At 30.2% G+C, this 21,396-nt stretch overlaps 10 protein-coding genes across 10 annotated transcripts; 7 read left to right on the plus strand and 3 right to left on the minus strand.

The window, feature by feature from the left end:
* Positions 1-491: 491 nt before the first annotated feature.
* On the minus strand, positions 492-2,777 carry BX663DRAFT_539037 (uncharacterized protein). The gene is made up of 6 exons (XM_051530703.1): positions 2,667-2,777; positions 2,506-2,594; positions 1,996-2,437; positions 1,581-1,899; positions 1,346-1,514; positions 492-1,287 (listed from the first exon to the last, which is right to left on the minus strand). Exons 1-6 carry the CDS (start codon positions 2,708-2,710, stop codon positions 812-814), a joined length of 1,539 nt encoding a protein of 512 aa, XP_051387536.1. The 5' UTR covers positions 2,711-2,777; the 3' UTR covers positions 492-811.
* Positions 2,778-3,997: 1,220 nt separating this feature from the next.
* On the plus strand, positions 3,998-5,952 carry BX663DRAFT_491265 (uncharacterized protein). The gene is made up of 3 exons (XM_051525036.1): positions 3,998-4,561; positions 4,642-4,876; positions 5,039-5,952. Exons 1-3 carry the CDS (start codon positions 4,193-4,195, stop codon positions 5,890-5,892), a joined length of 1,458 nt encoding a protein of 485 aa, XP_051387537.1. The 5' UTR covers positions 3,998-4,192; the 3' UTR covers positions 5,893-5,952.
* Positions 5,953-6,808: 856 nt separating this feature from the next.
* On the plus strand, positions 6,809-7,183 carry BX663DRAFT_399235 (uncharacterized protein; the record flags this gene model as incomplete). The annotated part of the gene is made up of 1 exon (XM_051522198.1): positions 6,809-7,183. A coding segment is annotated over one exon (375 nt), but the record flags the coding sequence as incomplete, so codon positions are not given.
* Positions 7,184-8,013: 830 nt separating this feature from the next.
* On the plus strand, positions 8,014-9,646 carry BX663DRAFT_491277 (uncharacterized protein). The gene is made up of 6 exons (XM_051525037.1): positions 8,014-8,239; positions 8,341-8,529; positions 8,630-8,786; positions 8,863-9,071; positions 9,127-9,252; positions 9,323-9,646. The coding sequence occupies exons 1-6, from the start codon at positions 8,126-8,128 to the stop codon at positions 9,596-9,598; spliced, it is 1,071 nt and encodes a 356-aa protein (XP_051387539.1). The 5' UTR covers positions 8,014-8,125; the 3' UTR covers positions 9,599-9,646.
* On the minus strand, positions 9,501-10,138 carry BX663DRAFT_491281 (uncharacterized protein). The gene is made up of 4 exons (XM_051525038.1): positions 10,088-10,138; positions 9,841-10,029; positions 9,714-9,771; positions 9,501-9,655 (listed from the first exon to the last, which is right to left on the minus strand). Exons 1-4 carry the CDS (start codon positions 10,088-10,090, stop codon positions 9,600-9,602), a joined length of 306 nt encoding a protein of 101 aa, XP_051387540.1. The 5' UTR covers positions 10,091-10,138; the 3' UTR covers positions 9,501-9,599.
* A 126-nt stretch (positions 10,139-10,264) lies between these two features.
* BX663DRAFT_445327 (PIN domain-like protein) lies at positions 10,265-12,101 on the plus strand. The gene is made up of 2 exons (XM_051523668.1): positions 10,265-10,441; positions 10,537-12,101. The coding sequence occupies exons 1-2, from the start codon at positions 10,278-10,280 to the stop codon at positions 12,062-12,064; spliced, it is 1,692 nt and encodes a 563-aa protein (XP_051387541.1). The 5' UTR covers positions 10,265-10,277; the 3' UTR covers positions 12,065-12,101.
* Positions 12,102-12,124: 23 nt separating this feature from the next.
* Positions 12,125-13,812, plus strand: BX663DRAFT_491285 (uncharacterized protein). Its single transcript, XM_051525039.1, has 6 exons — positions 12,125-12,262; positions 12,378-12,511; positions 12,573-12,667; positions 12,725-12,776; positions 12,838-13,390; positions 13,458-13,812. Exons 1-6 carry the CDS (start codon positions 12,157-12,159, stop codon positions 13,706-13,708), a joined length of 1,191 nt encoding a protein of 396 aa, XP_051387542.1. The 5' UTR covers positions 12,125-12,156; the 3' UTR covers positions 13,709-13,812.
* Positions 13,813-13,875: 63 nt separating this feature from the next.
* BX663DRAFT_547271 (uncharacterized protein) lies at positions 13,876-19,116 on the plus strand (the record flags this gene model as incomplete). Its single annotated transcript, XM_051530998.1, has 14 exons — positions 13,876-14,709; positions 14,898-15,481; positions 15,536-15,831; positions 15,893-15,975; positions 16,075-16,252; positions 16,317-16,381; positions 16,459-16,517; positions 16,584-16,696; positions 16,773-16,852; positions 16,914-17,123; positions 17,200-17,275; positions 17,381-17,549; positions 17,680-18,349; positions 18,424-19,116. 14 exons carry the CDS (start codon positions 13,876-13,878, stop codon positions 19,114-19,116), a joined length of 4,110 nt encoding a protein of 1,369 aa, XP_051387543.1.
* A 52-nt stretch (positions 19,117-19,168) lies between these two features.
* On the minus strand, positions 19,169-20,080 carry BX663DRAFT_3805 (uncharacterized protein). Its single transcript, XM_051522191.1, has 5 exons — positions 19,892-20,080; positions 19,716-19,768; positions 19,592-19,658; positions 19,436-19,513; positions 19,169-19,376 (listed from the first exon to the last, which is right to left on the minus strand). The coding sequence occupies exons 1-5, from the start codon at positions 19,920-19,922 to the stop codon at positions 19,222-19,224; spliced, it is 384 nt and encodes a 127-aa protein (XP_051387544.1). The 5' UTR covers positions 19,923-20,080; the 3' UTR covers positions 19,169-19,221.
* Positions 20,081-20,425: 345 nt separating this feature from the next.
* On the plus strand, positions 20,426-21,262 carry BX663DRAFT_425451 (uncharacterized protein; the record flags this gene model as incomplete). Its single annotated transcript, XM_051522485.1, has 3 exons — positions 20,426-20,497; positions 20,574-20,787; positions 20,856-21,262. The coding sequence occupies 3 exons, from the start codon at positions 20,426-20,428 to the stop codon at positions 21,260-21,262; spliced, it is 693 nt and encodes a 230-aa protein (XP_051387545.1).
* Positions 21,263-21,396: the final 134 nt, after the last annotated feature.

Raw genomic sequence — 21,396 nt, forward strand, 5'->3', positions numbered from 1 at the left:
TTATGTTAGACTGTAAAAAATGAGTGAGAGAAAGAGAGAGAGAAAGAGAGAAAGAAAGAGAGAGTGAAAAAGTTCATTTGTTATCTTCTAGGGGAAACAGGGCAGTTCTATTGTTATTCATTGTTATTTCTATTGAAGTTTTTTTTTTTTCCTTTTATTATTTACCCTTGTCTGGTGTACACGTGAACCACAGATAAGACAAACACACGCAGTATTGACTGGATAATCGTTAGTAGTAACCATCTTGTTAGTCTTGATTGTTTTAATGAAAAAGAAAAAAGAAAAAGAAAAGAAAAAAAAGTGAAAAATAGAGCTTTTATATAATTTTTCGTTCCCTTCTTTCCTTTTTTTCACGTGAATTTTTGTTGTAACGCGACAATAGATAATAGATCCATACACTATTAAAATAAAAAATCATGCTATTTTATAGAATCATCTTTTTTATTTTTATCTCTTTAGAATTTATAGTATAGAAATATACAACATAGTAAAAAAGATAATATAGATATTTTGATTCTATAATAATATTGGAGGCCCTTTTTTTTTTCTTCTGTTTATTATTATATTTTTCTTCTATAGTATTATAATATATAAAACAAGGTAGTTTCTTCTTCTTTTCTTATTATTAAAATAAGAAAGAAAAGATATATAGATGTATATATATATAAAAGATTTGAATTTATATCGACATGAATATGTGTATATTATACATGTATATGTATATACATACTGTATATGTATATAAAGTGAATAATATGTAGATGGAGGTAAAGGGGAGAGGATGAGAAATGATAGATAGGTTTATTTACTTTTAACCGAAATGGAAACTGAATCCATTTTGTTGACGTCTTCCACCACCTGGGAAACCGCCACCTGGGAAACCACCACCTGGGAAACCACCAGTAGAAAATCCTCCACTTTGGAATCCACCCATACCACCACCAAACATTTGAGCAAAAATATCATTTACATCAACACCGCCCATGCCTCCACCAGGGAAGCCACCCATACCACCCATACCTCCTTCAAGATCAACACCAGAATCATATCTAGCCTTTTTCTCTGGGTCACTTAAAATAGCATAGGCTTCTCCAACTTCCTTAAACCGTGCTTCTGCTTTTGCATCACCATCATTCTTATCAGGATGATATTGAAGTGCTAACTTTCGATAAGCTTTCTTAATTTCAGTTTCAGTTGCACTCTTTGTTAAACCTAAAATCTTGTAATAATCTTTACGTTGTGATTTCTTTAATTCAAGTTCGGCTTTACGTAATAAGCTGTGGTATTCTAATAATGATAATAAAATTAGAACTTAAAAGGGAATTATTTTTTTTCAACTATTTACCTCTATTAGATCCATCCACTTCAGTTAATTTTCTATAATCTTTAACAGCTTCTTCATATTGTTCAGTTTCCATATAACATCCTGCACGTCTACTATAAGCTTTATAAAATGTATCATCTAATTCAATTGCTTTATTGCAATCAAGTAAAGCATCTTCGAATTTTTTTTGCTGTAATCAATAATATCAGAACATGTATTCTTAATAAATTTATCTACTTTTTTTTTTATATATTACCTTTTGTAATACAGCAGCACGATTAGAATAAAGACGAGCATTCATATGGTCATTTCCAGGATCAATTTCCAAAGCAGCAGTATAAGCTTCATAAGCTTCTTCTAATTTATTCGATTTGAAAGCATTATTACCCATTTCTTTCTGTTTTTCAATATTTCGAGCCATTTTCAATAAATCACGAGCCTTACTAAAATCGGGATCACAACGAAGTGCTTCTTGACAATGAGAAACAGTCTTTTGATTTTCACCTTGACCGTAGAAAACTCGAGCTCTAAGGTATAATGCATCTGGATTTTGATTATTCAAACGAACAAGTGAACTAATAGATTATCACACACACACACACACACACAAAAAGGAAGATGATTAACATGACGCTCTCTATTTCTTTTTCTTTTTTTTTTTTTTTACTTACTTCACAATACGACTAGCTTCAGAATAATTCTTTTCTCCTAAAGCACATTCAGCTTGCATTATTCTCCATTTTAAAGGAATAACATCACTATCAATAAAGGAAATAGCACGATCAAGACTATTACAAGCAAGACCCCATTGGTTATTTTTCATAAAGGTATCCACTTGAGCCATATAATTATAGACTTGTTGTAAGCTATTACAATCGCGCTTAGCCCCACTATGACTTGAATCGACTTGAAGAGCTCGACTATATTGACGACTTGCTTCCTCTAAATTACCCATATTTAAATGACATTTACCACCACGCAAAAGTGCCTTTACGTTTTCAGGGTCTAATTCAATTGCCAAACGACAATCTTCAGCTGCTTCTTTGTATTTCTTTTGCATCATCAAGGCAGCAGCACGATTATTATAATAAGTTGAAGTATTAGGTGAAAGTTCTATAGAGCACAATAGTTCATTTATAAATAAAATATTGCATATACATATAACGTTATATTAAGTTTACCTATAGCTTGAGTATATAATTGAATAGCCTCATCATAATGTCCTAATTTATATTGTTCATTAGCTTGATTCTTGATTTCTTCTGGGGACCTGAATAAAAATACATTTGTATATTTATTAGTTTATTCTATCATTGGATTGTTTTTTTTTTAATTTATTTACATTTGGGAAGGATCAACTTCCATAGGAACTGCTTCGTTAGTCATTCTTTTTTAATGTTCGAGATTAGGAGAAGAAAAGAAAAAGAAGAAAGAAAGAAAGAATAATAATAATAAAAAAAAAAAAAAAAAAAAAAAGGAAATCAATTTTTTGATTTTACTGGTAAAGCCTTAAAACTTTTTTTTTTTTGTTAATATTATTATTATTATTTTTTTTTTTTAATTATTTTTGTGTCAAATAAGGAAAAAGAAAAGTCACCAAAATCGAATTTGCTAGAATATGTGTATTTATTAAGTTGATAGAACGTCTTTTTTATTTATTATGTATCAAAACTGAAACTTGACAGTCAAATAATAAATATTAAAATAGATAACGACATATCTGTTTTTAGAATAAATATTAAAAGATATTCTTTGTATCAAAGAAAAAAAAGTTGTTGCTTTTAAGACTGCTATAGAAGAATAACTTCTACAATGCTTCGTTGTTTTCTTTTAGCATGATGGGCATAAAGTATTCTACTAACCAAGCAAAGTTATAGATCTAATATTAAAAAAAAAAAAAATGATCTTCTCTAGTACAATGTGTGACTGTTTATTATTTGCTTTGAATACAAGAATTTTATGATTCGCTTAATTTTGCTTCGGTTGGCTCATATCAGTTAGTAACGTATGGTTTCATTCAATGAAGAACCTTGAACTAAACAAATAGTAGTCTGTATTTATTATTAAAAGAAATATAGACTACTTGGTGGAAATAAGGAAACCTCACTTAATATCTGATTCTTATTTTAAGAAGGAGAACAAGTGCTTGTTATTATATAACGAACTGTGTTGAACACAAACCAACTTTAAAAAAGAAGTAATTTGCAATAGAAGCTACATATAGTATAATTATTCTAAATAAGGAATATGTCTATAAATACATGTGTATATGCATCTATGTATTTTTTACCTTTTTAAAAGATGTCACATTCAATAAAGAAGCTTGTTTGATCTACTTGTTGGCAGAATGAAATAAATAAACGTCAACAGTCATATTAATAACTATGAATTATACTATTCAATGTAATGACAGAACTTCTTTGTACAACTATTTATTACATGGCAGAGATAGCAATAACTCTTAAAATAAGGACAAACCCTATTCTTCTATAATATATAAAAGATATTATATGAAGGGAATGATTTTCTTTAATAAAGAAGATGTATCTGACCGAATTTCCCCTTTTCTCCCCCAATCATAGTAATAAACCTTAATTACACAGATATTTATTTTCCCTTTTTTTTTTTTTTTTTTTTTTTTTTCTTTTTTTTTTAAAAAAAAAAATGGATAATAGTTATTACAGTTTTTCTAGTAATGAAACAAATCCGAATGAGGTTGAAAATACAAGCAATAAACGTCAAAGATTGAATGATGATGACCAATATATTGCTTCTTCTGATTTTTTAAATTTCGATTACCCATTTGATATTAATCCTAATGTTATACCTGATCAGATCTCCTCGGCCGCAATTCATGATGATTTCTTTATGTTTGTTACTGATAATGAACAGCAACAGCAACAGCAACAGCAACAGCAACAGCAACAGCAACAGCAACAGCAACAGCAACAGCAACAGCAACAACAGTCTAAGGCAAACGGTTCAAGTGATAATAATCCAACTGTAGAAAACAGTAATAATTCAATCACAGTAACAGAAAATAATTTACTACCTACTGCTGTATCTAGTCTAACTTTGCCCTGTATACCAACACCCGTTATTCAAAAACAAAGAACTATCAATATATCAAAACCAAATTTACAACCACATCCTATTACCACAGTGAATAACAATAATAATGCAACACAATCTATAATTACAACTGAAGTACCTAATCAATCAGTATTTACGATTGTTGTAGGAGGGAAACAATTTCGACTAAGTTGGGAATCTTTGAAAAGTGATGGACCCAATAACTTTTTTTTAGAATATTTCAGAAAAAGAAAAACACAAGAGTGATGTATATTGATCGAGATCCAGAGATATTTGAACTCATTGCACGTCATTTAAGAGGATATTATATTAGGCCTATTGATGATATTCAAAACCAAGCTTTATTATATGATGCAACTTATTATGGATTAAATCGATTAAAAAAGTCTTTACAAGAAGTCTTGTATATCAATGTGGGTGGTAGAATATTTCGAATACCATGGGATTTATTCCAAAAAGGTAGATAAATATGAATATGAGAATATACAAATACATATGAATATACATATGCATATACATATGAATATACGTATGCATTTACATATACACATACATATACACATACACATATACATTATATCTCGGAATATTGCTTTTTAATAGATTAGATTATTGTTATAGATGGTACACGTAATTTCTTTACAGGACCATTGAAGCATTCCCTATTAGCACCTCATACTGAACAAGGAAATTCACCTCCATTATACATTGATAGAGATCCTGATATATTTGCAGATATTTTAAATCATCTTCGTGGTTATACAATCCATATTAGGGATGAAATGCACAGAAAAAATCTTTTAAGAGATGCACACTATTATGTATTCCGACAACTTAGTGATAAGCTGCTAACTGCACAACAAACAGTAGCAGGATTTGGTGACTGTAGTAATCCAGAGGTATTATTATTATTGAATGATGTTCGTATTATAAACATATTGCCAAGTGAATCAATAAATAAAGAAAGAGAGATAAAGAGGAGTGATATAAGATCATCAGAAGAATGGCGATTAACACAAGTTCAGTATAAACGTATCACTGAAGGACCACCTCATGCATTATTAGTGCAAGTATCTGATCTAGGCATACAAATTCACAAGTCAACTAGTCATCATACAATTCGACTTGAATTCACTATGAATGAATCTGACATGAAAAAGATGAAACAGATAGCAAATGCTGCAAGAGCAACTGAAGGCGTCAATACTGAGTTTTATTTAGATGATCATTGTGCAATTACAATTGATGATATTCAAGTCAAATCCTTACAACAGTGTATAGATGAGAATAAAATTGAAATAAATTGGAAATCGTGTTCCAAACATCATCAATGTCAACTCTCTCAAAGTATTCTCCAAAGGGCTATCTGCAGTGTTCACTTGATCGATAAAATGCTTACTTTATGTGTATTAAGATTCGAAGCTATAAGTTCAAAATTCCAGCTTAATTTAAAAAGACAGTTTTTATCAAATTAAATAAAATAGGATACCAATAGTAGAATAGATACAAATGCATATACAGATGTATGTATATATATAAAGGAATATAGGTGACTGATAGAACATGTTTATAAAAGAAGATAAGCTAAGGTATTGTATGATATAGGTTTTAGTGAGCCTGTATTGTTGATACAAATAAAGATAAGATATCTACTTCTTCATATATATCATAATTACGTTCATACAAGATAGTCAGTAGAGAACTAATAGGATCTAAGGAAAGGATTGGACAATACATGAATAATAAATCGCTGTGCTTGAGTGTTGAAAAAAAAATTTTTTTTTTGTTCACATAGACAATTCCACTAAAATAGTAAAAGTCTAGTCTTGATAAAGAGTGTGTATTTAAGTTTATACCGTCCTATTTAGCCTTACTTTTATAATAGTATCATGTTAGATAAGCCCATACCATGTTTTATTATACAAGATACTTATTGCTCTTAGTCATCTTGATTACTGATATACTGCTTTGCCTTTATATTGTGCATTATAGTAATTCATTTTATTCTTTGATGTTTATAAAAGATCTTAAGGAGGAAGACATATAACTTTGCTGATTCATACGTCAAAATATCCCACAATAATTAAAAACCAATCATTTTTTGAGTATCTCAAGATAAGAATATAAACTCCGAATAAAAACTTTATTATGATTTTTTTTCATATATAAAAAAAGAAAGGGGTAGTAAATCACTGATAAGAGACTGTGAGAAGAGGAAGTTATGACTAAAGGCGTTGATGATGTACAAAACAATTAATACGCCATCATTTTATTGGTTGTTCAAGGAAAATAGAAAAAAAAAGTGCATATAAATAATGATAAGGGCATAAAGCCTTTTTTTTTTTTATTTTTTTACTTTTTTACCTTTTCACTTTTTCTTTTATTTACATAATGCCTTTCCGTTGCACTTGTGGTAGAACGTTTGAAGTCACAGATTCCTTTGAATCACATATTTATGGATGTGCTCCCTTTCATCGTCGACGTATGTCTAATCAGGAAGATAACAGATCATCAACACAACAAGATTTATCTGGTACATCCTTTGGCACGGACACGATGACTTTGTTATCAAATAAAATCTTTGAATATGGTGAAAGTATCTCTCATAGAAGAAGATCATTCAAACAGCAACAACCTTCTTCTCCAACCGATTCAATCAACACTGTAGACAGTTATGCCTCTGAATTGTCAACTTCACCTTCTTATTTCTTTTTACCTACTTCCCTTAACATTCAAAATGTATTTGATGGTGCAAGAAGAAGGGCATCCATGTCATCTTCCAATCGTAGATAAATGTTCTTTTTTGAAGTATATACATACATACATACAATAGCTTCTGTGAAGTATAACTGTACATATATATACATATATATGATGTAAAGAAGCCTTCATTTCTTTTATAAATATTCTATTATATATCACCATCATCATTTCATCAATGTTATTATTTCTCTCCCGCTTCTCCTTATTGTATTGGTTTAAATAAAACGTCAATATTTTATTCGCATACACACAGGAACACAAAGTATGTATAATAATTAGCTTGTTTAGATCAAGTAACGTGATTTATTTATACACACACACACACATACACACACATAAAACTCTAGTGTTTGTATGTATGTTGTAAATCATATGAGTTTAAGATAAAAGTAGATGATGTCAGAATGTTTATATGTACACAACTATTTTGAATTACCATGAAAGCTATCAGACACAACCATAATAATAAATGTACTATACCCAAACCCTACCCTAATCTAATCTTATCTTAATCAAAACTTCTTCTTCAATTTTATCAAATACTATTGGTCAAGTAGATGACTTTCATCAAACTATGCATTCATAATCAACTCCTTGTATGTCATGACAATCTGATATTCACTCAAGGTAAAAACTAAACTACTACATGTCCAACTAACTACGCCTCATTTTGGAACAAAGATTATAATTGAAGTTTTTTTTTATTTATTTTTCTTAACAAACTATTATAATAATATTATCAACAATAAATAAGTCATTTCATATTCATTCTAAAAGTGACCTTATATGCAAAGCTTTAAAGAGAAGAAGTGTATACTTGCATAATTTACTTTTTTCAATTGCATATTGTCAACGGAGATTCAAAATATATTTTATCCACTTAAAACAAGAATAAAAATATTTTTTTTTTCCTGTTGTTGTTGTTGTTCTTTTTTCATAATCGGCATGTCTTCACCTGAAACTAAAAAAAGGAAAATAGATTATAAATGTCAGTATTGTGATAAATCATATAAAAAACCTAGCAAGCTTACTGAACATGAGCGATCTCATACTGGAGAAGTAAGATTATCGAATCCTCCTTTTCTTTTCTTTTTTTTTTAAAAAATAAAAAAAGAAATGAAATGAAATGAAATCCATTGAACTTATTTGTTATGTTATAGAGACCCTTTATTTGTTCATATCTTGGTTGTAATAAATCGTACATGCGAAATAGTCATTTAAAAGTTCATGAAAGATCACATGCCAACATTAAAGATTTTGTTTGTTCTTTTGAGAATTGTGATAAAGCGTATGGAACAAAACAGCATTTACAACGTCATGAAAAGACTCACACTTCACCTTTAATTAAGGTTTATCTTTTTTTTTTTTTTTTTTTTTTTTTTTTTTTTTTTTTTTTTTTTTTTTTTATTTGTTCTGATCATTCTGTTGAACTTTTATATCCTATATTAGTGTGAATATCCGGGATGTACAGCTGAATTTTCAAAACGTTTTCAATTACGTTGGCATAGAGCTTCTCACGAAAAGGGCACTTATATCTGTAATGTTTGTCAAAATGCATTTGATTCATTACCAGCATTAGAAAAACATAAAAATAGAGTTCATGAAAGTAAGTATTATTATTATATATATTTTTTTTTTTTTTTTTTTTTTTTTTTTACATTAAACCTATTTATTTTGGTTAGATCCAATCATTTATAACTGTACAACTTGTGATCAATCTTTTTTAAAATGGTCGGAATTAAGAAAACATGTTCAAGTTGAACATCCTGCAGTCTGTACCATCTGTAATAAAACATATACAAGACCGTCTTACCTGAGACAACATATAAAAGATAAACATACTGATCCTATAAAATGTACTTGGTTTGGTTGTGATTCTATACTTAAAAATGTAAGTAATTGAACAACATGGAATGTGTAAATTAAACTTTTATATACATGTATAGAGACGCAGTTATCGATTTCATCTTGCATTTGTACATGAACAATATGTAAAATATAAATGTGATTCATGTGGTAAAGGATTTCCTTATAAATCAGTATATGAACGTCATAAAAAATCACATGAACCTGTAAGTCTTTCTTTTACATACAAATATATATAATATATAACTTGATTCTTAACGTCTAAAATAACTTTAGAAACCAAAATCAACTTCGTCACGCCCCAAAAGATCTCTTGCGGAAATATTAACAGGCTATAACTATTATTCCAAAAATGGATTCCGTTATAAATGCCCCTTTGAACACTGTCAATTTAAATTTACAAATACATATTTATTAAGGCGCCATTTAGAGGGGAAACACCATGAAAATGACGTTAAAGCATTTGAAAGGTCACAACTTGAAAATACTGAGCAAAGTGAAAACACGGCTACTACAAATACTACTACTACTACTACTACTACTGTAAATTGATTTATTGTTGTATAACTTCTGCTGGATTCTGAACGACAATTAACAAATAATCATGATCTATTTATTATATACATTAGCATAAATTCATTAATATATTTTATACCATTTCAATTACCTGGAGCAATCATAATTTCATGCTTTTTTGTTCTAATGCGTAAAAAAGTTAATTCATTCTAATAATATAATATGAACAACAACAACATTAATATTCAATAAATATGCATTTAGTCTAATTATTTTACTTGATCGTCTAATGTTGCAACTGTCGTACGTGTTTGTTGAACAAGAGTAGAAATGAGTTGACCATATTGCTTTGTTAAATCATGATCTAAAGTAGAACGAATAGCTTGTCCCTCATTATTTAGAATAACTACTGCTTTTACTCCTTTCTTATTAGAAATACGTTTTAAGGTTTCATCTACATCAACAGTCTTTCATATATTTCCATTAGCTTTCTATTTATTCTTTTATTTTTATTACTACACTAACCATATTGTTTAGAATTATAAATAAGTCTATAAAAATAAAAAATAAAAAAAATAAAATAAAATAAAATAAAATAAAATAAAAAATAAAAGTAATTGATAATTTTGTCGGATATTTAAAGGATAGTAAAATTGCAATTGTACAACATACACATTTGGTGTCCTTTTTTTTTTTTTTTTTATAAGATAAAGAAATGGGCATTTCAGAACTATGGAGAATTATTAGTCCTGGTGGAAAAAAGTTTACACTGGAACAACTCTCATATGACAGATCATTAAAGTCAAATGGAAAAGGCTTACGAGTTGCTATAGATGTTGCTCTATGGGTATTTCAGGCAAGATCAAGCACGGTAGGCGAGTAATGTCTATTTTTATTTTTATTTTATTTTTTTTTTAATAATAATAATATTTTACTCGTTTTCCTATTTAATATATTCATGATTCATAAATTAGTCAAAGTGAATTACGTGCCTTATTTTTCAGACTGTGTCGACTTTATGAATTAGGTATCCGTCCTGTGTTTGTGTTTGATGGTCCTCAACGACCCGAGTATAAACGTAATCGATTAATTAACACAACACCCATTGATACTGAGTTTAGACGAAATTTAATTACCTTGATCCGCTTCTTTAATTTTGCCATTTGGCATTCATATGGAGAAGCAGAGGCAGAGTGTGCCTTATTACAGCGATTAGGATTTGTTGATGTTGTGTTTACAGGAGATAGTGATGTGTTTTTATTTGGAGCTCGTCGTGTAGTTAGAAATTGGCCTATAAAACGTAATGATCCTGTTTTATGCTATGACTTGACCTGGATTACAGACTCAACAGGACTTGATCGATCTGATTTAATCTTGATTGCTCTCTTACATGGATCGGATTATGATACTAAAGGTGCAAAAGGCATTGGTATCAATGTGGCTGCACAACTTGCCAAATGTCATTTTCATCGTGAACTTATGGATGATATCCAGTTAACAAAGAGAAATGGACCACTCGATGATGAACGCGTACGTCATTTGTTTGATGATTTAACCTATGAACTCCATCATAATAGTACAAAAAATCTCAGTCGTAAACATACAAGTGTAGCACTTGATCCTAAATTTCTAGAATTCTCAATTATGATGGACTTTATTCATCCTCAGACAAATATTGAGAACACAAAAAATGACCAGGGAATGTTGACGAAAATAAATCAGTTACAAAACCAACTTGACTACCATCATGAACCGAACTGGCCTTTGCTGGCGCCCTTTGCTCAAGAGGCCTTTAAATGGCCAGCAGAGTACTTGTTAAGGAGATTCTCCTCCCTTTTATTTCATGGCTATATGGCAAATCGTCTACGACGCATCATTCGTCGACATGATCACAACTATCGTCCTACACTCTCTATCCAGCAGTCATCATCGAATAGCAGTGAATATAGTAATCGACAAACAACACTTCAAGAATATTACGTGTCAACAACAAGACACCATTATGCTTCAACAACGGTGCGCGATGTAGTGAAGATTACAGGAACAAAAATAGTATCTGATGACTTGAAGTTTTTTCGTGTTGAATGGGATCCATCATGTTACCAGAAATTTATTGATCAATTAAAGCCAAATCTAAATTATGATGAAGCTCTGTATGAAAATATTAAACTGTCACAACAAGGAACAATGGATCTAGAAGAACAACTGACAGACTCACAACAACAAGAGAATAAAAAGGAAAAGAAAGATGTTTGGACGCTAATTAAAAGACAATGGGTTCATGCCACAAGTCTATATTGTCGATACCCTGATGTAGTTCAACACTACCAAAGACAACAAAAAAAGAAATCGTCCATACGTGTTCAAAAGAATTGTGACAGTAAAGCTCAATCATCAGTACGTGTTCAACGGATTAGTGAGAATAGTAAAACTCAAACATTAACGAACATTAGTCAATATATGACAAAACTCTATATACCACCAAGAGCAAAATTATTTTAAGGAGAATAAATTATCATAGTTAATTTTCTGTTATTTATTTTTATTCTTTTTTATTCTTTTTTTTTTTTTATTTTATTTTATTTATAATAACAATGAGTGAAAGACAATCAAAAACAGTTCAAGGGAGACATGAACGTATACTAAATGAACTTACAAAAAAGCCAGGAAATGAAACCTGTGCTGATTGTGGTGCTAAAAGTAAAACCCTCTTCTCTTTTTTCTCTTTTTTTTTTTTTTTTTTTTTTTTTTTTTTTTTTTTTTTTTTTGTCTAATTTGATGCATATTCAATTAATTAACTCTTTAACTATAATAGACCCCCGTTGGGCTTCCTATTCACTTGGTATATTCCTTTGCATTCGTTGTGCTGGAATTCATCGTAAAATGGGTACACACATTTCAAAAGTAAAATCAATCACAATGGATCAATGGACTACAGAACAAATCGAGGTATATTCGATTTATGTATAGGGAAAGAAAAGATTTTAAATTATACAGTAATGTTTTATAGTTGATGCGCAATTCAGGGGGCAATGTTATTGTAAATAATAAAATTAATCCCAATCCCGGGAATCATCCTCGCCCATTAGCTACAGATGATGAACAGTAAGTTATAAATTAAACCTTTATCTATTCATAATGGATACACATACATCTATTTAGTGCTATGGAAAAATACATTCGAGCAAAATGGGAAAAGCGCTCATTCATGTCTGTAAGTGTATACATATATATTTTTATAGAAAAGAATAATTTAACTGATAAACTGACTACAGGTATCTTCACCACCGGTAATGAGTTCAACTGCAAAGCTCACAGTTCCTCCAAAAAGGTCTTCATCTGTTCCTACTTTTAGTGGTAGTAGTAGTAGTCATACGAACAATTTAACAACAGCACTAAATCAGTTAAGCAGTATGGGATTTAAGAATGAAGGAAAAAATAAGCAAGTTTTGATTCAGACTCAGGGCAATCTTAAATCTGCAGTTGAAATCCTATCAAAATCAACGGATGAATCAAAGGTAGAGCAATTAATAAAATTAGGATTTAATGACAAAAGCAATAATATGGAAGCGCTTCGACGTGCAGGTGGTAACATAGATATTGCAATGACAATTTTAAGTGAAAAGAAGACTTTTGCTGGTCAATCTTCTTCTTCACTATTAATTAATGTTGATTCTACACCAGTGACCACTACTACTGCAAGTAACCCATTTATCACAACTCACACTCAAGTTCACCCACAACCATTTGTTCAACAAAATACTACCTTATTTAATAATAATCCCTTTGGTAATGCTTTATCAACTTCAACCTCGTCGCCCACTTCATGTAAGTCTTTATTAAATCTATTTTTATTTTATTTTTTTTTAAAAAAAAAATATAACATATACAATAGTGTTTCCACCAAACCCACAATTAACTAGTGCTTCTTTTAATCCTTTTTCACAAATGGTAACCATGGCTAACTATAATAATTCTTCACATTATCTACAACCTACCGCTCCTCCAATTCAGCAGCAAACAATACAACAAATGTCAGGAATATTTTCTAGCCCACAACAGCAATCCTCTATATTCCAGCAGCCACAACAGCAACAGCCACAAAATCAACAGCAACAATTTTGGTCTACAAATAGTTTATTTTAAATTTGTAGGCAACAGTTGTAACTTTGTGTTATACAAGCCTATAATAATATTTATATAATTAAAAAAATAAAAAATAAAAGATGGGAATAAAAAAAAAATTGCCCCCCTTTCTCTATCTTTATCTCTTTCTCTCTTTCTCTTTATTTTTTTTCCCCTTTCTTTCTATTATGTCTAATCCAATAGCAGATACAGCGGAATATTTTGCACAATGGGGACATCATAGTCAAAGTAATACTCATCAAGATGATGTCAATATTGTTAGAGATCACTTGAATCGTCATACTTATTATGGTGATTCGAGCAAGCCATCTTCATCTCAATGGTTTAAGGTTCTCAATCGACTCTCATCCTTAAACCCCTTGGAACAACGACAAAGGACAAAAACTTATTCAGTAGATGATGATGATCATTCTTCTGTCATCAATCGAGATACGTTTGAATTATTACGCAGTGTAGAGACAGCAAGATATCAGCAGCAGCAGCAGCAGCAGGCTACAGTGGTTGGACATCACGGAAGATATGATCTGGATAACTATCATGAGGAAGAGAATCATCATAGAGTCATTATAGAGGATGAGACTGAAAAGCTTCCTTCAGCTTATGAACTCGAAAATGATCATATAAATCCATTAAGCGAGGATTCAGGCCTTCAGGAAGAGAGTCATTATTTTACACATCCTTTCTTCTCTCCTTATGATACTAAACTTCCTCAACATCCCTTACCTATTCAATCATCTTCAACACAGAGAGGAAGACATCAGGATGTGTTGATTCGAGAGGATACTACAACTTCAGCCAATTACCTTGTTATCAAGGACAAATGGGATCGAACATTAGATAAAATTAAGTTTATTGCTAATTTACAGTCTTCTTCCAATCATCATCATCTGTCGTTTTCTTATTTAAACTCAGGCCCTTCACATACATTAGCTACCTATTATCCTCCTGCTTTTGATCCAATCTTTGCTGCATTTGCTAAAGATGAATACGGAAGAAATTTAGTATGTTTATTATTATTATTATTTGATATGTATTTATTTATGTATATATGTATATATATATATATATTTTCTTTAAAATATAGCCGCCAATATTGTTACAGTGTATTTATGTAAAGTCATAAAACATAAATTCCGTATAGTCAATAACTAATATATACATATATATATATATAATACTTCACATCTAGGTTACTGTGACAGATTTAGAATATCTTCACTCTAATAGTCAATGGATATTTCGTGTGGAATTACAGTATGGTGATATTAAATGGGTGATTCGACGTGGTATTTCAGATTTTATGGCTTTACACATTAAGCTTAAAGTAAAATCCAATTTATATGATTATGTACCTGATCCACCTACTTTTCCGAATCAATTATCTAATCTACTCGATTCTGCAAAATCAACGATTGGTATATATACTTTCTCCAACCATGATAATAACGTGTGTGAAAGAACAAGTTCATTACCACCTCACTATCCTAATAATAGTCATCATCATAAAACAACAATTGCTAACAATAAAGCAGCATTTCATCGTCGTATGGCCTTAACTCAATACCTTCGTTCTTTACTTCTTCGTGCTCATGTCACTGTGAGTTATGATATCTGTGAATTTTTAGAATTATCAGCCATTAGTATGGTTCAAGATATGGGCTGGAAAGGAAAGGAAGGATATATGCGTAATAGAATAAATTATGTTTCACCTCGTTGCTGTCAAATTTGGAAATCACATCGATGGAGTACAGAGTGGATTATACTAAGAGATTCGTAAAGTAGAACGATTCTGATTATTATTTTACTCATATATATATATATATTTAGATATATAGCGTTTTGTAAAGATACAGCATCTACTTCGCCTACAGATGTACTCTTATTTGATAAAGGATTTAAAATTGATATCCAAGAACCTCGAGTTTATTTAGGAAGTTATCATATTTCGATCAGTAATGAATCTCGAAAGATTGAAATTAAAGGTACTAAACGTGAAGTGGATCAATGGCTTGAAAGTATAGAGAAGGTAGAAAAGGAAAGCCCATGGGTAAGGAATCATCGTTTTAACTCCTTTGCTCCTGTACGTAAACATGCCAAAGTAAAATGGTTTATTGATGCTGAAAGTAAGTTAATTATATATATATATACATAGACTGCTTTATATTCATCTTTTCTATTTATTAGATCATTTTAATGCCGTTGCAGAAGCCATTTTGTCTGCTAAATTAGAAATATACATTGCTGATTGGTGGTTAACCCCAGAATTAGTTCGTATTTGAATTATATTGATACATAAATACACAAAACAAACTAAAAGTAATAGAAAATATCTTTATATATACATGTATACACATGTATATACATAGTATCTAAGAAGACCACCAGAAGAAAATGAAGATTTTAGACTTGATAGACTTTTACAACGAAAAGCTGTAGAAGGTGTAAAGATTTATATTATTGTCTATAAAGAAATGTCTGTTGCATTGACTATCAATTCTGCACATACAAAACAATGGCTTCAAAACCTTCATCCAAATATTATAGGTATACATATATTGTATAGAATCATCAAAATAGAACAAAATCACTTAATTACAATTATTTATAGTACAACGTCATCCTGATCATACATTTTCTAATGATAATACAGTTCTTTTTTGGTCACATCATGAGGTATATCCATATACATATATATTCAATAGTGTTATCTATTTATTAGCTTGTTATTTTGATTTTAACGTCTAATATAGAAAATAGTTGTGGTCGACAATAGATTAGCATTTATTGGAGGGCTTGATTTATGTTTTGGGTATAAAACTATATATAAACGTTTGTTTTGTTATTCTAATTATATATATATATATATATATCATAGTCGATATGATACACATAATCATCCACTGTCAGATTATCCTTCAGAAGGACATGATCATGAAGTTTTTCCTGGACAAGATTATTCCAATCCTCGAGTAAAAGATTTTATTAATGGTATGATATGATATTTCATTTATGTTAAAAAGAAAAAAAAAAAAAGGTAGTTTACCAAGAAATTTGTTATTTCGAGTAGTTCAGCAGTTTCATAAAACATTAGTGGATAGACATGTAACGCCTAGAATGCCATGGCATGATGTTACTTTGGGTGTTGTAAGTATTTTATTATTGATATATATATATATGTATATGTACTTGAACATGGTTATGTTAGGTTGGGCCTATTGCTCGAGATATTGCTCGCCATTTCATACAGAGATGGAATTTCTTGAAATCTATGAAAAGTATGCATCGTCGCAAATTACCTTTTTTGATGCCAAAGGGGGAACATGTGGCTGCTCGAGATGAAAATAACTTTTCAGGCACATGCCGTGTACAATTGCTTAGAAGCTCTTCAAAATGGAGCTCCGGTATTGATCGTGAAGTAAGTGGGTTATATTATATTATGTTCAAGTGAAAAGTTGAATTAATCGCTCTACTATCAAAAAAAAAATATAAAGCATTCCATCTATAATGCTTATATGGAATGTATCGCTCATTCTCAACATTACATTTATATTGAAAATCAATTCTTTAGTAAATTTTCCCTAAAAAAAAAATTAATACAAGGAGGAGGAGTGGGGGAAGTGGGAGAACAGATAGAACGAACAACTTAATTAACCTCTATTTATACATCTATAGTCAGTACAACTCAAGACGATAAATTATTACGGAATAAAATTGCTCAAGCATTGGTAGAAAGAATCAAACGCGCACATGAAAAAGCTGAAAAGTTCCGAGTTTATGTTGTTATACCCCTTGTTCCTGCATTTGAAGGTGATTTGGCGTCTACAGATGCATCATCTGCCAGGTATAATAATTTATATATTTATATGCAACTAAAATCTTACTTTTTTTCCTCTTCCTCCTCCTCCCTTTTTTTTTTTCTTTTTTTCTTCTTTTTTTCTTTCTTTTTTTTTTTTTTTTGATGGAGTTTATAGAACTGTCATGCATTTTCAATACATTACAATTAGTCGAGGTAGTAACTCGATAGTCGAAAAATTAAAGCAGCATGGAATTGATCCTGATCAATATATATCATGGTTTAGTTTACGAAACTATGGGAAAATCAAAACATCTCCAAACTCTCAGCGATCAGCGGAAAATAATAATAATAATAACAGTTCTATGTCTTCTAGTAAAAATTCAATACCGCCATCTAAGAGTTCTATCTCCCCTTTGAAATCAGAATCATTATCATCAACAATTCATATTCATCATCATGATACCAATTCCTTTTTAGATGATGACATAAACGATCCTTTCAAAGACCAGCCATCTTCAATTGATCTTTCACGTTTACATATCACAAACACTTCAACTTTAAGCGATTCATCCTCCATCTCTTTCAGTCCACTTCATATAGATAATAATAGAAGAGGATCATCCCAAAGTAATAATTCAAGCAGTGATATGACAGACGATAACAGGAGTCATTTTGTAACAGAATTATTATATATTCATGATAAACTTATGATTATTGATGACAGGATTGTGCTTATGGGTTCAGCTAATATCAATGATCGCTCACAGTTGGGAAACCGTGACTCTGAAATTGCTATGATTGTTGAGGATACAGAAATGGTCCCTTCTTTTATGAATGGAAAAGAGGTAATATATGTATATGTATATGAAACTTATTTTAAACAACTATTTAACATGATTATGTCCTTTTTTTTTCAAAGTATAAAGCAGCCAAGTTTGCACATACACTGCGTATGCAATTATGGAAAGAGCATTTGGGTCTATTAAATTTTGAAAATTGGACACAATTATTACAAACAGGAGATGAAGAAAGTCTTGTGCAAACGTTAGATATTTCGTCCACTTTCTTACGAAACAACGCATCCATGGATCATTTGAAACATCATCAAAGCACATATCCAACCTTAACTCGGTCCATCAACAATGCGCAAGAGATTAAGACGATTGAAGCACAGGAGCCGGTTAAGATGTTGGATAGAGTGAGTAGAACGTTGAGTTTCTATGATGCCTTTGATATAAAGAGACAACAACATCCTCACTTTATAAAAAATCGACATGATGCTGCAGCTTTAGATCCTTTATCTGATCATACCTATTATAAAATTTGGCTTAAACGTGCTACGTCAAACACGATGATCTATCGAAAGCTATTTCGATGTGTGCCTGATGATACCATTCATACATACGAACAGCATCGTAAATTTGTTCCTAATCCCCTTAAAGTGAAAGCAGGACATATAGCAGATCCAAACTTGAACGAAGAAGACATTTCTAACCAATTAGGTCAAGTTAGGGGTCATTTAGTTCTTTTCCCAAAAGATTATCTCAAAGACGAAAATTTACTTGCTGGTACTATTATTGATACAGTCACTCCTTTAATCATTTTTACTTAGATAGATAGATACACAAATGTATACTGAAAGTTTATACATATTAAAATAATTGTATATTTTATCAAAGATATAGGCCAGGTCATATATTTGTGCACTTGTTCTCGTTTATTTCTTTACATTACTATACAAGTCAGTTGCTGTTATACCTTTTAAATTAAATCCATGTACATCATTTTTGCCTTCCATTTCTTGGATTGCAATCGTATTCCGTTTCATTATATCTCTTGCTATATCAATCTTTTCATCTAATAATTTTTGATCTATCATGTATAAATAAGTATTTATTTATTTATTTATTTATATAAAGCTTAATAAATACCCCTCTCGATAAGCATTTTTGTATCTTTGGCTGGTAATTTAATAAACATATCACCAAAAAATGTCCATGTTTTTTTATCTAATAATAATAATAAAATTAGGCTCCAACTCTCTTATTTATGCAAAATATGTATATTTTTATATTTATATATTTTACCTTCCATCTTTTTTAGTTGTGAAAGCGCTTCTCTATTCGAATTTCTTTTACGATCATAATCAACAACCTTGAATAAAATGAATGAGTTATTTATGAGCTTTCAAGAATGAATTAACATTATTACTGCTTGTTTGTTAATCAGAATTTCTTCAGCCAAATGTTCCTTTTCTGCAAGAGCTATTGTAATGAAAATAAAAGATCTTGGTTAACGTAACTTTTAGCACTAAAAAACAAAAAAAAAGGGAGGGGAGGGGAAGAGGAGGAGAGTGGTGGTTTCTATTTCTCTTATTTGGTCTTTACTTTTTTCAATTTGATCGGCAATAGATGACATTATATATTTAACCAAAAATTAGATAAAAAAAGAGATAATTAATATTACCTCACCAAGCCACACCACCTTTGCAATATGATGCTGTGTTTTAAATTATTATTGTCCATAGTTGTTGTTCTTAATTTTTGTCATAGTAATTCTTCTTTTTTTTTTCCCTTTTCTTTATTATAATTTAGACAGCTTTATTTATAATATAAAATGAGTGTATTCCCAAAAGAAACAATTAAAGTAAATTTTAATAATTCTCTTATATACTTTCAAAAATAAATTTTCATCCCATTAGCATAATTCTAATTTTTTTTTTTTTTTTTATAGAATATTGGGGAATCATTAGGTATAACAAATTTGAAAGATGAAGTAGCAACTGCTTTGGCTCAAGATGTTGAATATAGAATTCATGAACTCATTCAAGTAAAAAATAAATAATAGATAAATTGAGTTGAAACTAGAATGTCTATTAATGTTTTTTTATTATTATTGAATAAAAGGAAGCATCTAAATTTATGCGTCATTCAAAGAGGACTAAATTATCTGTTGATGATATAAACGCTGCACTTCGTGTCAAAAACGTTGAAGTAAGTACGAAATAGTATGATTCTTTTTTTTTAAAAAAAAAAAAAAAGCTTGTTATTTATATTTTTTTGTTCATAGCCTCTTTATGGATATACATGTGGCGAAACACCAAAATTTAGAAAAACAACGATAAATTCCACAGACATCTATTTCGATGATGACGAAGAAGTTGATTTTGAAAAAGTATTGAGTAAACCTTTACCCAAGATTCCTCTAGATGTTACCTTTACAGCTCATTGGCTTGCTATTGAAGGCGTTCAGCCTGCTATTCCTCAAAATCCTACTCCTAATGGTAATTCAACATGTTGTTTAAAAGTAATCTAATTATTCATTTACAAGAGTATTTATTTATATAAATAGATGCAAAAGCTGAATTACTCACAAAACGGTCAAAGACTCACACTAGTTCTAATGGCATCACAACTGATCAAGTTAATGTAAAACCTCTTGTTAAACATGTATTATCAAAGGAATTACAAATGTATTTTGAAAGAATTACAGAAGCTGTATTAAGTGAAGACGAACGTTTACAATCACAAGCATTTGAAAGTCTACGACTCGATCCAGGCCTTCATCAGCTTTTACCTTACTTTATTCAGCATATTCATAAAAAAGTGACACAAAATCACAAGAATTTAGATGTTTTAGAGGCAATGTTGTCCATGTCTTATTCATTATTGAGCAATAAGCATCTATTTGTTGAACCTTATGTAACGTATACATTGTTCTATTTAATTAAAACAAAAGTAACTAATACATACATATAGCTTCATCAATTAATTCCACCTATTCTATCATGTTTAGTTGGACGTGTTATATGTGAAAATCCTCAACAACAAAATCATTGGTCAACTCGTCAACGTGCAGCATCTTTGATAGCATTAATTTGTCATCAATATGG

The sequence above is a fragment of the Cokeromyces recurvatus genome (assembly GCF_025118155.1).
Source record: "Cokeromyces recurvatus strain NRRL 2243 chromosome Unknown BX663scaffold_1, whole genome shotgun sequence".
NCBI lineage: Eukaryota > Fungi > Mucoromycota > Mucoromycetes > Mucorales > Mucoraceae > Cokeromyces > Cokeromyces recurvatus.